At 47.5% G+C, this 14,593-nt stretch overlaps 3 protein-coding genes across 4 annotated transcripts; 1 reads left to right on the forward strand and 2 right to left on the reverse strand.

The window, feature by feature from the left end:
* Positions 1-2,388, forward strand: LOC117857124 (3-methyl-2-oxobutanoate hydroxymethyltransferase 1, mitochondrial). The gene is made up of 5 exons (XM_034739623.2): positions 1-456; positions 871-1,077; positions 1,165-1,311; positions 1,668-1,721; positions 1,815-2,388. The coding sequence occupies exons 1-5, from the start codon at positions 67-69 to the stop codon at positions 2,061-2,063; spliced, it is 1,047 nt and encodes a 348-aa protein (XP_034595514.1). The 5' UTR covers positions 1-66; the 3' UTR covers positions 2,064-2,388.
* A 201-nt stretch (positions 2,389-2,589) lies between these two features.
* LOC117857123 (uncharacterized) lies at positions 2,590-8,694 on the reverse strand. Of its 2 annotated transcripts, none has more exons than XM_034739621.2 (9): positions 8,258-8,694; positions 7,508-7,599; positions 6,672-6,751; positions 5,833-5,874; positions 5,632-5,759; positions 4,951-5,131; positions 4,672-4,850; positions 3,795-4,034; positions 2,590-3,529 (listed from the first exon to the last, which is right to left on the reverse strand). In XM_034739621.2, exons 1-9 carry the CDS (start codon positions 8,650-8,652, stop codon positions 3,286-3,288), a joined length of 1,581 nt encoding a protein of 526 aa, XP_034595512.1. In that variant the 5' UTR covers positions 8,653-8,694; the 3' UTR covers positions 2,590-3,285. The 2 variants fall into 2 exon arrangements, with proteins under 2 accessions (XP_034595512.1, XP_034595511.1); XM_034739620.2 differs by having other exon boundaries at positions 4,666-4,850.
* Positions 8,695-9,146: 452 nt separating this feature from the next.
* Positions 9,147-12,410, reverse strand: LOC117854777 (uncharacterized). Its single transcript, XM_034737027.2, has 2 exons — positions 10,597-12,410; positions 9,147-9,553 (listed from the first exon to the last, which is right to left on the reverse strand). The coding sequence occupies exon 1, from the start codon at positions 12,324-12,326 to the stop codon at positions 10,896-10,898; it is 1,431 nt and encodes a 476-aa protein (XP_034592918.1). The 5' UTR covers positions 12,327-12,410; the 3' UTR covers positions 9,147-9,553; positions 10,597-10,895.
* Between the last annotated feature and the right edge of the window lie 2,183 nt (positions 12,411-14,593).

The raw sequence follows: 14,593 nt of genomic DNA on the forward strand, positions 1-14,593 counted from the left end.
GCCTCCCCCCCCAGCCACCATCTCTCCCGCGCCCGCGCCCGCGCCGCCGCTTCCCACCAAGAGACGATGCGGCGGTCCCTCATCTTCCGGCAGCTGGCGCGGCGGCTGCTGAGCAACGTGCCGGAGTCGACCGTCTACGGGGGCCCGCGCCCGCAGGAGTCCTCGGCGGCGCGGCGAGTGACGGTGACCACCCTCCGCGGGAAGCACCGCCGCGGGGAGCCCATCACCGTCGTCACCGCCTACGACTACCCCTCGGCGGTCCACGTCGACTCCGCGGGCATAGACGTCTGCCTCGTGGGGGACTCCGCCGCCATGGTCGTCCACGGCCACGACACCACGCTCCCCATCACGCTCGACCTCATGCTCGAGCACTGCCGCGCCGTCGCCCGGGGCGCGCCGCGGCCGCTGCTCGTCGGGGACCTCCCCTTTGGGTGCTACGAGTCCTCGGCCGCGCAGGTACGCGCCCCCACGTCGCACGCGTCCCCCTCATTCTTCTCCTCCAAGTTGGATTAGATATTTCGATCTGCGATGGGGATAGAAATGCAGCACTTGGCCTATTGCAGCCCTTGCTTGTACCGTAACCATGCGTTCCATTTTATTATGGGGGATATGCAATGCTTGTTGAATTCGGGTAGGAAAAAATCTTGCTTTGCAGTATAATTGTAGCTGTGTGCTTCTCTGTCCATTTGATCGGTTCCTTTCAGAAGGTCGATGGGGGCTTTCTGTTTGGACAACATCTTTTAAATGTGCCACTCAAAACTCTTTAAAAGAAAACAAAATTCGATCAGAATGTCAAATGCTATTGATGTGGATGCACAGATGCACATGCATCAGGAATATTGATAGTGTTTTCATTTTATTTTCTTTTAGGCTGTTGATTCAGCTGTAAGGCTGCTAAAAGAAGGTGGAATGGATGCAATCAAGCTCGAAGGGGGTGCACCATCGAGGATCAGTGCCGCTAAGGCTATTGTGGAGGCTGGGATTGCTGTCATGGGGCATGTTGGCCTCACACCGCAAGCTATTAGTGTGCTCGGTGGATTTAGGCCTCAAGGGAAGACAGTTGACAGTGCTGTAAAGGTTTGCTGCTTCTCATTCCCCGTGTCTCCACTATAAGGTCTGCTGACTGATTGATAGGTTTCAATCCATGTCGTTCTGCTTGTGTAGGTTGTGGAGACAGCACTGGCTTTGCAGGAGGCTGGTTGCTTTTCCGTTGTATTGGAGTGTGTGCCTGCTCCAGTGGCTGCTGCTGCAACATCAGCGTTGCAAATCCCAACCATTGGCATAGGGGCTGGACCATTCTGTAGTGGGCAGGTTCGTTTGTTCTATTCGCTTTAATGATATATGTCGATTCTGTTCATATTCAAGGATGTATATGCTATGAGTTATTGTTCTAGTTATTTGATAATTTTATTAGTGCATACATGAATTTCCTCAAAAAGTGCACACATGGCATGCTTGTCCTTTTGTAAAATAACCATGGTATCCTTGATCTGAATCTACAATTGAACTAACCAGGTATAGTCACTTGGTCACTTTAGTCCCTATTGTTCTGATACATTTTGCACACATGTATCAAATGCCTTTGTTTACCATATACCAACACATGTGGTTACAATATCTGCAGATGCGTAGCTGTTTTGTTCATAAATCCCTGATTTTTGGTGCAGGTGTTGGTCTACCATGACTTGCTGGGGATGATGCAGCACCCACATCATGCCAAGGCAAGTGCTATTTGTAGTTGTCCCTAAGCAACGTTTCTCTATTACTCAGTATGATTTTATTAAGCTCCAGTGTGTACTTCTGCTCCACTACAGGTCACACCAAAATTCTGCAAACAATTTGGTAATGTGGGCAATGTCATCAACAGGGCGTTATCAGAGTATAAGAAAGAAGTGGAAACTCGGACATTCCCTGGTCCAAGCCACACACCATATCCAATAACTCCCACGGATGTTGATGGCTTTGCAAATGCCCTACAGAAGATGGGTTTGAGTGACGCCGCAGATGCTGCAGCGGCTGCTGCTGAAAACAGTGGGACAGATGGAGGACCAAAAGAAAAATAGTTGATTTGCCGGTTGTTTTCGGCAACAAGATCTAGACTGGAGAGAATGTAAGGGCAGCCTGATAGCTTGCCTAGAATAGTTATGCCCAGTGTTAGTTTGCAACCTTGCCAAATTGCAGGTGTTAACTGAAGCCGGGAACCCATTCGATGTCGTAGAAGGACAACGGGTATCCTCTGCATTTGAATAAGCATAAGCTATTTCACCTGGACAAACCTGAATGTTTTCAGGTTAGGAATTGCAGTAGAAGCTATGGAGCAATCATTTAAACTAACACATGATACTGGGATTATCTTCTGCGGTTCAAGGCACTTAGCTTTGAATATTATCTGTCATGTGTCGATTTGCTGGAAACGAACAAAACAATAAAGTGCAGTGTTTGGTACATTTTACAACAATTGAGGCCCGATAGCTTGCGCTGGGACAACTTATATCCTTACCAAACTGTAAAGTTGATACTTGATATAGAGAATTTGAAGCACAAAAATGTTTGCACCCCAGAAATTCAAACTAGCTATCCACAAAGGAATACACCCTAACATGTTATTGTTATTTCAACGCCTTGTTGCATGTTTGTACATACCACATACATGAGAATATATTTTACTTTTATATTCACAAAAACATCCTTCGACAAATCATCATCTCCAAAATTCTAAATAGCATAGTAATATCCATGCTATTCCCTGGCACATTTATCTTGTACCATTCAGTGGAGGCCATAATGAAGTTGGATTGCCTCCTGAAGTCAGAACTGTGAACAATGGAATCTGTGTGCTGATATTGGATTGCCTCCTGGAGTCAGTAGTGCTGGCAATGGAACGTGCATACTGACATTGGATTGCCTCCTGAATTCAGAACTGTAGACCATGGAATGAGCGCATGATCTGCTGGCTTCGTCCAATTCGCATCACTATATCTGTAGGGCCCTGGCCTCTAAAGATCAGTATCAACATGAACTATAGACTCTGAGCATGATAGCTGCCGACAATGGAATGAGCGCATGATCTGCTGGCTTCCTCCAATTTACATCACTATATCAGTAGGGTCCTGGCCTCTAAGATCAGTATCAACATGAACTATATAGACCCTGAACATGATATGCTGGCAGGCTCCAATTTACATCACTATATCAGTAGGGCCATCTGAGATCAGTATCAACATAAACCCAGATTGGTTAGAATTTCATTATGTACAGAACACTCCTACTGTACATCAATAAGCCTCATGTAGAGCTAATCTTTGTTATCCTTGAATAGTCACCAACGTTGGCAACAAAAAGTGGGTCTTTCTCGTCGCCGAAGGTATTTTTTTCACTCGTTTGCTCTAATTCTTTTGTCAAATCTTCCATTGTCTTCTTTAAGTTGGCCTTGCTCATCTGTCCACCTTCACTCATTGAGATGCCAACCATGGTGATCTTGGGGAGAAGAGGGTTTGATTGTAAATCAGTTTTCATGTCAGCATCATATCTGGTCAGCAAAAAAAGATGACTTCAATATGCTGACAAGCAATCATTGTACACATCCAGATAAACAAAGCAGCTGATGGATTATGATGTTAAATGATATTTTGGTTCCAAATTGTTGAGACATTTGGCATATTACCAGGTGCAATTTGATAGGAAACTCTACAAAGATTATGAAATATTCAAAACGCATAGGCTACATAGCGCATGCATTTGTGCATGAGAAAACAAAGAACCGAGAAGCTGCTAGCAGCACTAACTAAACAAACCTGCTAAATTTGCTGTCGCTTTCTTGTTCTTTAAACTTTCTGTCATGCCCTGGCCATATATTTGGAAGCAGATTGCTAAATGGAAAGTGAAATTGATTATGATCTTGGTTACTGTGACTTCTGTAGCTGTTCTCAATACTTGGATCTGAAGATTGAGATTGCTGGTCATTTTGGCAGCAGCTATCATTTGAAGCAGTAAAGCTGCTGGTAGTAGCTATGTTGGCAATCGAAACAGCAGTCCTGAAAAAAGTAAGCAGAATTTAAACATGTATGGTTCACAATGGAGAGCCAAAGGTAACATAAACAGGTAACAATCAAATAGCCAGCTTAGTGTGTATATTATAGGTACAACAATGATAATGGTTGAATTGGTTGTTTCAGTATGTCACAAGCTCCAACTCGTGACCTCTAAAAGATGAAGATTAACCATTGTTCCACCAATCAAGGCTAAAATTGTAACTGAGCTATTGACATATATATACTTTACAGGTCATCAACTGAACCTACAAGGCTTGATATTTCTGACAATTTATCTGTTGTGCTATACAAGGTGATTCCCATGCTCAGTAGCTATGTTGATCACCTACTCCTCCATGAGAAAAATTAACCGCAGAATACAAGGGAAAAGAAAATGAGCAATAGATGATACTGACAGGAGAATGTTTTTCTTATGACAAGAAACTTATTTCCCATATGCAAGATAATTTTAGGGGTAACTGGGTACGCACAATTCAGAGTGAAGAAATTAAGAAAATAAAGTATTTCATAAACCATCTAACCCAGTTCTATAAGTTTATTCTCCCTATACTACTGAAGAAACAGTTCTGTGAAAATTTGAAACAAGAGATAAGACTACAGCATGGCATTGCACCTGCACCTTTCTTCAAATGAATCAACAACATAAGGGAACCGTGGTTGTATGCCGGCAGCTTTTCTCAACCATTTATTTCCTAGAAGAACTTTATCAACAACATCAAGAAGCTGAATTTCTGCAGCTTTTGTTACAACATTTAATGGTATTCCAGCTGGGCCAATCTCATTCATCAATTCTTGCACCTAAATCAAAATAACTCATAATATGAGCCCATAAACTAGATTCAAGACATCTATCCCAAAAAAAAAAAGACATCTTATGTGCATAAAATGATTATAATACCTCTGGGGGTTCAAGCAAGCTATCAGCACTTTCTTCAATTATTTCTGATGTTAAACTATCATCAACGATATCTCTTCTACGTTGCTTATGGCGATTTTGCATTATTGAATGGAAATGTTGATCCATTGAAGCTTCAAGAATATTGTCCAACAAGTTTTTATCAAAAAAATACGGTGTGTACCTGACATTGAGCATAAAAGTTCATATTAGGTTTGCATTGACACATTTAAGGCATCAAAATATACATCCGGTTTTCTCCTGGTAATGAATAGAATAATCTACTATACACACCATAAATAGTACAGTAAAAATTATGGACATATCAGTGGACCAGATGAGAGCATGTTAGAATCATCTTCACATTTGATAGAGACCAAGACATTGTGCAACAAGGAAATTTCAGCAATAATCTACTATACACACCATAAATAGTACAGTAAAAACTATGGACATATCAGTGGACCAGATAAGAGCATGTTAGAATCATCTTCACATTTGATGGAGACCAAGACATCGAGCAACAAGGAAATTTAAGTAAAATTGAATAAAAATACAGAAAAAATAAAAAACATAAATCTGGAAACACACAGAAAAAAGATAACTATACATCTTTGATATGCCAATTAAAAACATATATAGTGTTTATACTAATAATCAAGGAAGCATCAGGAAGGTTCATACCATCTAATTCCATCATTTGTTGCCACTGCAATGTTTAGGTTTTGAGCACTAAAAACAGGGACACCACCAAGTCTTTTCCTTCTGCCCCTTTGTGGAAGTGATTTCAGCAGCTTATTGGCAGCTTTTACCTAAAAGGGAAATGATGTGATCTCCAATGACATGCTTAAGTTATAGGTAGATCTAAGAAATATTAGCACGAACCTGCTTTTCATTTGGAACAAACTGGAACATGTGAGGCTTTTCCTGCACATCAACAATTGTCTTTAATGTTACCAGCAGAACATGCTGAGTGTAGATCACACATAATTACATTACATAGACGAATATGACAAAATAAATAAAAAGGATCTGATCTAGATGTATGCAGCTGGTGGTTATATTTTTAAAAAGAAAAAAGATAAGATAATAATACAGTTCAACCTAATCAAATCAAACTATGAACTTAAAGAGTCAATACATGACAAGCTGAATCTGTTAGCAGCAATAAAAATGTAGCTAAGTTGCACAAAAGAAATTATACAATAAAAGTTTAGTTAACAATTCAAAGAACCAAAATCACACAGCCTTGTAGTTCTTTGCAAAAGAACATTTATTCATTTGCTGTCTAAGAGGACTATCAGCCTATCAGTGCCGTACATTGAAGGCCAAAGCAAATCTAGTGCACAGACTCCAGAGTCAACTTCAGTCTAACATCAAGAGGTATCCACATATACAGTCCCATAAACAGTAACTCTAGTTGGGTTTCATCTCTAGCCTAGCCCTTCTTGTTTAGGACTAAAAGCTTTGTTGTTGAGGTGGTGGTTGTTGTCATTGTGATCAAATCAAACACCATCATGTGGGCAAACACAACTCTGATCGTGATGGTTACTTGATACCATACAGGAGCACCATGAATTGTAAATTACCATACTATAAGAAATCCTGGACACAAAAGTTTAGCACTGACACAGCACAAACAGAACTAAAAGAAAGTCAGAGCTAACTTATCGTAAAAAAACGACAGGAAAAACTTTGTTCTTAGAAAACAACTTATAACCAACCTTGAAGTGTTCATAGGCTACATCAAGGCGACAAGCTCCCACCATGCCACTTGGCACATTTAGCCGCTTAACGTAGGATACTGGAGATGATAAACCAAATTAGCTAAAAATTATTTCCATATTCCCACTAAATAAGTTGTAGATAAATCTGTATAACCTTTTTATGAAAAAGGCATTGGTAAAAAATTATGAGTTCTTTTAGACAACATTATTATGAGTATTACTGATGCAAGTAAATGCTACTTAGCAACAAATCATTATTTCTTGATATAAGATCGCCAACCTGACACCACTATTAAGAGAAGCCTATAAATTACATTACCAAAGTGAAAGTGTTTTGACCTGCCTAGTAAGCAACCATGGACATTTCTTCTGTTGCCACATCGAGTCACAGCCTATTGCAGCATCCATCATACATGTTTCAGTGTGCCAAATGTTAGGAGGGCTTTACACTAAGGTTTGGGGGTTCAGGAAGCCTATTAAGCTAGAAATCTAGAGCTAAGAATTGGCTTCAGGAAACTTTTCTAGGTCCTGACAAAGCAGCTCCCATGGTTGAACTTGAAGGGGAAGTGAAATTGTTGGTCACTCCCATCTAAAAGCTGGATTGCTAGAATATCCTCTCTGTTTTTCCCCCCAAAAAATGGTAGCCCTAAACCCTGATGCAAATTTTAATCCATTGCAACCTACTAGCTAACAGGGTTCGGCTGTATACAGGAAACTAAGAGCCTAAAAGCCATGTGTACTGTTTCTATGCTCTGGACAAACATTAAATAACTATCCAGATCATAATGCACAGAGCAAAACAGAGAAGCATAAGAATGTCTAACAGCACGTACCTGCATCATTCAAATCCATAAAAAACCTAAATACTGGGCCATTTTCACTCTTCTTCAACGGTGATAGAATCTTTTTGAACCATGTAGGAGTCCTGAAACAGAATAAATTTAAAAATGTAATAAAATTAGCAGGAATGACTAAAATATTAGCTCAAATATGATACAATAATATGTAAACACTCGACAGTGAGGAGTTTGTCCTCTCCAAGTAGCGAATGACATGAAAACATTTACATTTCTTCAGTCTACAGATCCATAACAGTTCATTCAAATGAATTAATGTATAGGCACCAATCACTTTAAACTGTAAACGCGTAATTCCTCATGCATGTATGAACAATCCGCGGAAAACATCTACTGTTACACATCACTGAATCCTCATTGACCAGTGTGCTCAAACATGTTGCAGGGCCGTAGAATGGTAGCATTTCCAGTTTCCCACATTGCCTGGTTGATTCATAGATTACATCCAGAACACAACTTCTCACGATGCATATATTTAGTTATTTACCTCACACCACAGAGTCGAATTGGATTCAAATTTTCTTATGCAGTACAAATAGGCTCGACATGTAATTTTTTTTCCAGCGTGCACGCAATACAGAGCTACAGGCTAATCAATTCACAATCGGCATAATATCTGGTCTCACCGCAAACAGCATCAGAATTACGGATATGCAATCAACCGCCAACATAGAGTGGCGCCAGAGTTACACAACGGAAATCAACAGCTCGAAAGAGTTAGGTTACCTGTTTGTGAGGAAGCGCGGGAGCTCGAAGCGGGTGGTGACGGCCATGAGCCCGTTCCCAGAGGGGTCGAGCATGGTGAACACCTGCCCCACGAACGCAGGTCCCCCGCCGCCGCCGCCCTTAACCCCACCTCCTGGCTTTCCACCCGGGGCCGCGCCGGCGCCGGAGACTGCCATCCGCGCGCCAGGCAGCGGCTCCGGGCCGCGGCGGGGTTCGGAGGAGGAGGAGGACGCGGAGGAGACGGGGAGGAGGAGCGGGACGGCGAGGTGGGGCGCCGGGGGCGCGGGCGAGGTCGTCGAGGAGGAGGCGGGTGAGGATGGGGTTGGGGAGGAGAGGAAGGGGAAGGTGGAGGCGAGGGAGTGGAAGGGGTTGGACGAGGAGGAGGAGCGCGGCATGGTGGACCGGTGGTGGCCGAGGCCTGTGGGGGTGAAGAAGAAGAAGTGGGTGGGGGTGGGGGGGCGTTTCCGTGGATTTGGGCTTGGAATCTCATCTGGGGGCCGCTTGGGTCCGGCGGATGCGTTGCGTCTGCGAAGCATTTCATTTCATCTTCTCCGCGCGGGCCGCACCGATCCGGTCACACGCTTTATCCGATTCCATTCTCTGATCCGTGTCACTCAACGCGTCAGTTGGATGTGCTGTTGTCCTCAAAAAAAAAAAAAAAGATGGACGTGCTGTTACCATTCGCAGCGCTGTTTATGATCACATAACCTTTGCTGGTTCAGAGTTCAGAAAGTAACATCAATTAAATTTCATTTTGCTCTTGGCTTCTGTAACCCTTGATGGTAACTTTATTCTCCAAGTTCCATCATTCAGTAAGATAAGTGCGCTTCTGTAACCCTTGATGGTAACTTTATTCTCCAAGTTCCACCATTCAGTAAGATAAGTGCGCTTCTGTAACCCTTGATGGTAACTTTATTCTCCAAGTGTGATACAGTATTTTACAACAAAGTTACATTGCAGCTCTATGAAGCTTGTAAGACTCTAGCAGATCAATGCAACTGAAGGTAAGGACTTGTCACTGTGATATATGTGAAGAATTGTTTTTTTTATGTATACAAATGCAAATTATCATGGTTACTGGATGTGGAAGCTAATGATCTAAACAATCTCTGTTGTTGCATTGTGCAGGTTGTTGCAGTTCCTGTCCTGTGCTACAGAATGTTTTTCTTTTGTTGGCTGTAGTTGCAGCAACACCGTAGGGAATAGTTCCAAATAGTTCACTGCAGACATTGAGCTCTGGTGGCATTCAAGATCAAGCTTCAGATATGATAAACAAAAGGTAACAGGACACAGTCCCTACAGAACAAATTTCAGTTAGACATCGTACTATACATTACAGAATTTGCCAATCTTGAAGATACATTGTAGCATTGTACTGTACATTACAACAATTTGCCAATCTTGAAATTCAATACCTCAAAGAAACTGATATATTCAAGCAACTAAATCTTGCAAATGCGTAACACGCAGGTGAACCGAACAGTGAATTCAGGCAAAGAGAATAACAAGATATGAAAGAGATGCCCAAAAGGCCAACCTGCTTCTTGAACTAGGGAAAATTGATTCAATTCCTATTCTGTGCAAAGCCTCCGCTAGTCTGAAATCATATAATGAAACTTTTCCTAAATTACTCATTTCTAATATGTCACCATAATTATGCAAGCACTTTTGTAGCTTGACAGATTAACTGCACTGAAAACAAATCTGAGAACTTGTAACAAGGGAACCAATATGCTAACTGCCACTGTGCAATTGGTAATGCAACCTGGTTCAAACAATACCTTGGACCTAACAAATTGCAGAAGTAACAACCACATTCAGCACTGCAGTTCTTGCTCAAGAATCATAAATATAATAAACAAAATAAAGATGCCTTGCAAAGGTGGATGCATCTGTGAGTGTGGGGGGTCTATAAAAAAATTCCTCATGGAAGAATCTGTAGACAATGGAGAAATAAATCCTCAACAAGCTATGGTTATGCTTGAATATTATAGAAATTATGACAGGAGAAATCACCATGATCTTTTTGTTGTACACAATGTCCTTGAATTTAATAAATCATAAAGAAGACTAACGAACAAATTGCAAAATAAAAAAGAGAAAGTAAACTCTCTTATCTGTTCCTTTAGAAAAGGGTACAACAAAAACTGAGATTAACTTGAAAATGTCAGGACATATCAGAGTAGGTGCCTATGGGCACGTATCATGTAAAATAACTTTAGCTCCTTTGTACAAAACTTCCTAGGATTAATAGTAAATGAAAAAGATCTAACGTGTTTGGCTGACAGGTACAGCACTTGTCCAAGCATATAATCAGCCTGGAAGACAGGGTGATGTACCTGAGAAGTGATCAAAATGGTAGTTTACATGCAAGTTTCCTTTGGATGTGCATCATGTCCTTCTGCAAATTCATTCAACAGAAGTAAGTAGTACAGTGGCACTTTGGTTGAATTCTGCTCCATGCTGTATTCAGCAACAGTCGATACCAATATGAAGCATTTTGACTGCGTAAGCCATTTTGCTGAATCTGTTCTCAGGCAAATTCCCAACAAGGCGGTGAATCACTATTCATGGCACACCCCACGACTAAACATATGACGTTCTTCATGCACGGAAGCTGGGCAGAATCATGCATTGCTTAAAATGACAACTCTCCATGGCACCGTTTCAATCCTAATAAAAGAGATGCTAGCTCCTCATCACCAAATTGCTTCAGCAACTCCACTAAACGTTCAGCATAAGATGCTTCTATGTGGATCTCCCTCTTGACAACCTTCCTCCCCAATGCTGATGCCTCATGGACATGCCCTTCCTCACACAGACCAAGCAACAGAGTTCCATACACATCAGAGTCACACAGCACGCCGTTCTCCTCCAGCATTCCCAACCAGTGGCAAGCATCCAGCAACCTCTTCCTCACACAGAGCTCCCTCACCATCGAACTGCCAGCAAGCGGGGTCAACTGCACCCCTTTCTTCATCATCCTTTGCGCCAGTCCTTCAGCTTCAGCTGCCATGCCAACCCTCCACAAGCAAATGAGTAGAACATTGTAGCACTGCCCGCTCGACACACCCCCATCACCAACCACACGCTCAACCACATCATATGCGTCAGCCACCCTCCGCTCCGTGCAAACCCCTTCGACCAGTGTCCGCACAAAGACCCGGTTCGGCATCACCCCTCTATCTGACATCCTATCCGGCACGCCAAGCGCCTCCGCCACCCTCCCTTCCCCACAGAGGCACTTCACCAAACATGTATAGGTCACCACGTTGGGTGCACAATTCGGACCCAACCCACTACCCTCCATCTCCTCAATCAGCTTCACCGCGCCATCGACGTTCCCGAAACTGCACATCCCATCGAGCAACGCGGTGTAAACAACGACATTGGGCACGCACCCGAAATCCGGCATTTTGTCGATCAGGCGGCGGGCGCCCTCGAAGTTCCCATAGGCCGCCAGCTTATGCACCGCGGTCACGATCACGGGCACGGTCGGAGAGGCGCCGGACCCGGACATGATCTCAAGCACGGTGGACACGTCGCTGGCGGAGCCCGCCGCGCGGAGGGCGTGGTGGAAGCAGGCGGCGTCGGGGACGAGGCTGAAGGACCGCATGTGGCGCAGGACGGCGAGGGAGGCGGCGAAGAGGCCGGCGTGGGCGGAGATGCTGAGCAGGAGGGCGTAGTGCGGGAGCGGGAGCGGCCGTGGGGAGGAAGAGAGGAGGAGCGGTACGGAGGAGGAGAGGTCGGGTAGGGAGGTGGCGAGCGAGGAGAGAGCGTGCGGGGAGGGGAGCGGCGTGGAGGGGGCCAGGCGCCATAGGAGGAAGCGGAGGGAGAGGAGCGGGGAGGGGAGCAGCGGGAGGAGGCGGGGCAGCGTGCGGAGGGGGAAGGCGTCGGGGGGGGACGGGAAGGCGCGGGAGAGCGCGTGGGGGAGCGGAGTAGTGGAGGACGGCGGCGGCGAGGTGAGGACGTCCAGCAGCGCGGCGAGGTTGGGGTGGTCGCGGTGGTGAGGCGGGCCGGTGGAGAGGCGGCGGAGGAGGAGGAGGAGCGGTGACGGGCGTGGCGGCATTTGGTGGAGAGGCGGCGGCGGAGGAGGACGGTGACTTTGCCTCTGTCCAGTCACAACTCACAAGGTAACTTCACCTCTCATCCGTTCCCTCCAAATCAGATCCGATGGCTGCGCATCATCTCAGACTAGGAGGCCATCACGTTATAGCTCCCGCCGGCCGCCGCTCGGCTGACCACTCGAAGAGCACCGCGGCGACCTCGGCGGCGCTCGTTTCGTCTTGCCGCGCCGCCAGGTCCGCGTTGCAGCACGTCCATCATCGCCGCGCACGCCTGGAACACGATCGAGATTCGAGACGCTTCCGCGGGGCACCGCCGCACGGGGCAGCGGGATGCAAGTCATGCAACCTTGCGCGCCTGATGTGCTGCAGGTCGGCGTCGAACCGCACCATCGACGGCGTCCACCTCGCTGAGGAAGATCATTCGCCGCTCCGTCTCCCAGAACATCTGGAACACGTCGTCAACAAGCCTGGGGGGGCCTCTCGATGAGGCGCTTGTTCTCGAGCTCTACGGCGTTGACGCGGATGGTTCCCGCCGAGGTGTCGTGGGCGACTGCCCTGGCGGAGCGCATGGTCGTCTTCCAGGGGCGGAGGAGCCGTAACGAGGTGCACGACGCCAGGCTGGTGGAAGCTCGGCGGCCTTGCGGACCTCCTGCCTCTGCTGTCGGAGCTCACGACGGCGTGGTTTGCCGCCGACGATTGCGGCCAGGCGGGCGGCGGAGCACCCAGGGGGTGGACGGTAAATCAAATACCGTCCACCCCTAGGTTCTGTATAAACCGCTGGATCGGACTTGAAGGGCCGAGATCGACGACCTCAAAAAGGGCCCCTTCCTACCTTTCGTCGCCTGTCCAAGTCCGCGCGGGTCGCACTCGCACCGGTTGTCAGTCGCCGGCTCGCCGCGCCCCGCTGCATGCCGGCCGCCTCAGAGCACGCCGCGACGACCTCGGCAGCTTTCTCCGGTGTCGTGCCGTACCGACATGTCCTCCAGGTTGATGACGCCTGGAACGCGAGCCGCTTCTACCGCGCGCGTCGCGCCCGGCCCAGCTGCAGCAGCCGATATCCCAGGCGAGCTGGAACACGCAATGCACCATCGTGAGCCTCTCGCCGGCTCGCCGAGTTTCTCACCGGCGAGCTAGCTAGGCCCGGTTGAGGTGGGTGAACACCACAGACGCAGAGGCGGGGGCCGGGGGTACGCGATGGCATTATTGGTCCAGCATGGTCTTGCGGATGCCAGGCAAGCGTAGGCACTCGACGCCATTGATGTGGATGAAGGACACCGAGGTGCGTTCACGTGTTAAAGCAGAGTTCCTGGGAGAATGGAGGGCGTGGGCGCTGGCCTACTCTTGCCCGGCAAGAGTACAGGACCACGACGCGGGCGGCACCTTGCCGACGCGCCGCGCGCGCCAGTGCAGTGTACAGCACGACATTGATCCACTCAGCGATGCGACGGGACCTCCTGCTTGATCACTGCGATGCGCATCGCACCCTCCAATGACGGGAGTAGGCGACGAGCGCGTGCGGGAGCTTTGTGTGAGGAAGACAAGGCAGGACTGTCCTGCCGTCCCGACGTCCACGGGACAGCACGCCGGCGAGCACATCCGAGATCCTGTGCATCAGAACGCCCCCAAAAAATAGTCGTCGAGAAGTTAGCGGAGAAGGCCATGAAGGCGTGTTTTGCCGCCGACGAGCCCGATGAGGTCGCCAGCGAGGAGGGCGCCCGAGACGCCGAGACCGCAGGGCCCAGGGGTGGACGGTAAATGAAACACAGTCCACCCCCGGATCCCTCGTGACCGTCGGATCGGAGTCGAGCGGGTGAGATCGGCTGTCACGAAGAAAAGAGCCCCGGTTCCAACCCTGCTCGCTCGTCGCGAAGCCCGCGCGGCGGCGCGGGTCGCCTGTCGCCGCGCGCGCCTCGTGACGACCCCTCGAAACGCACCGCCGGCGACCTCGACAACTCGGCGGCGCTCATTCCATTGTTCCCACGCCGCGCACGCCTGGAACACGCGCGAGTTGCTTCCGCCGGGCATAGGGCGGGACGCAACCTTGCGCGCCTGAGGTACAGCCGTCCAGCCGCCCCGGCTGCAGGTCTGCAACAGCGCTGGGTCCAGCTCGTCTGCAACAGCCGCCCCCGGCCCGGCTTCAGCAGCCGTATCCCATTCCCTGGCGAGCCGGGAACGCGTCGAGCACCATCGTGAGCCCCTCGCAGATTTGCTCGTCGACGGGCTAGGCGCCGTTTGGCGCGGGTGAACACCACAGAGGCGGGGCTGTGCG

This window comes from Setaria viridis, chromosome 5 (genome assembly GCF_005286985.2).
Source record: "Setaria viridis chromosome 5, Setaria_viridis_v4.0, whole genome shotgun sequence".
Classification (NCBI taxonomy): domain Eukaryota; kingdom Viridiplantae; phylum Streptophyta; class Magnoliopsida; order Poales; family Poaceae; genus Setaria; species Setaria viridis.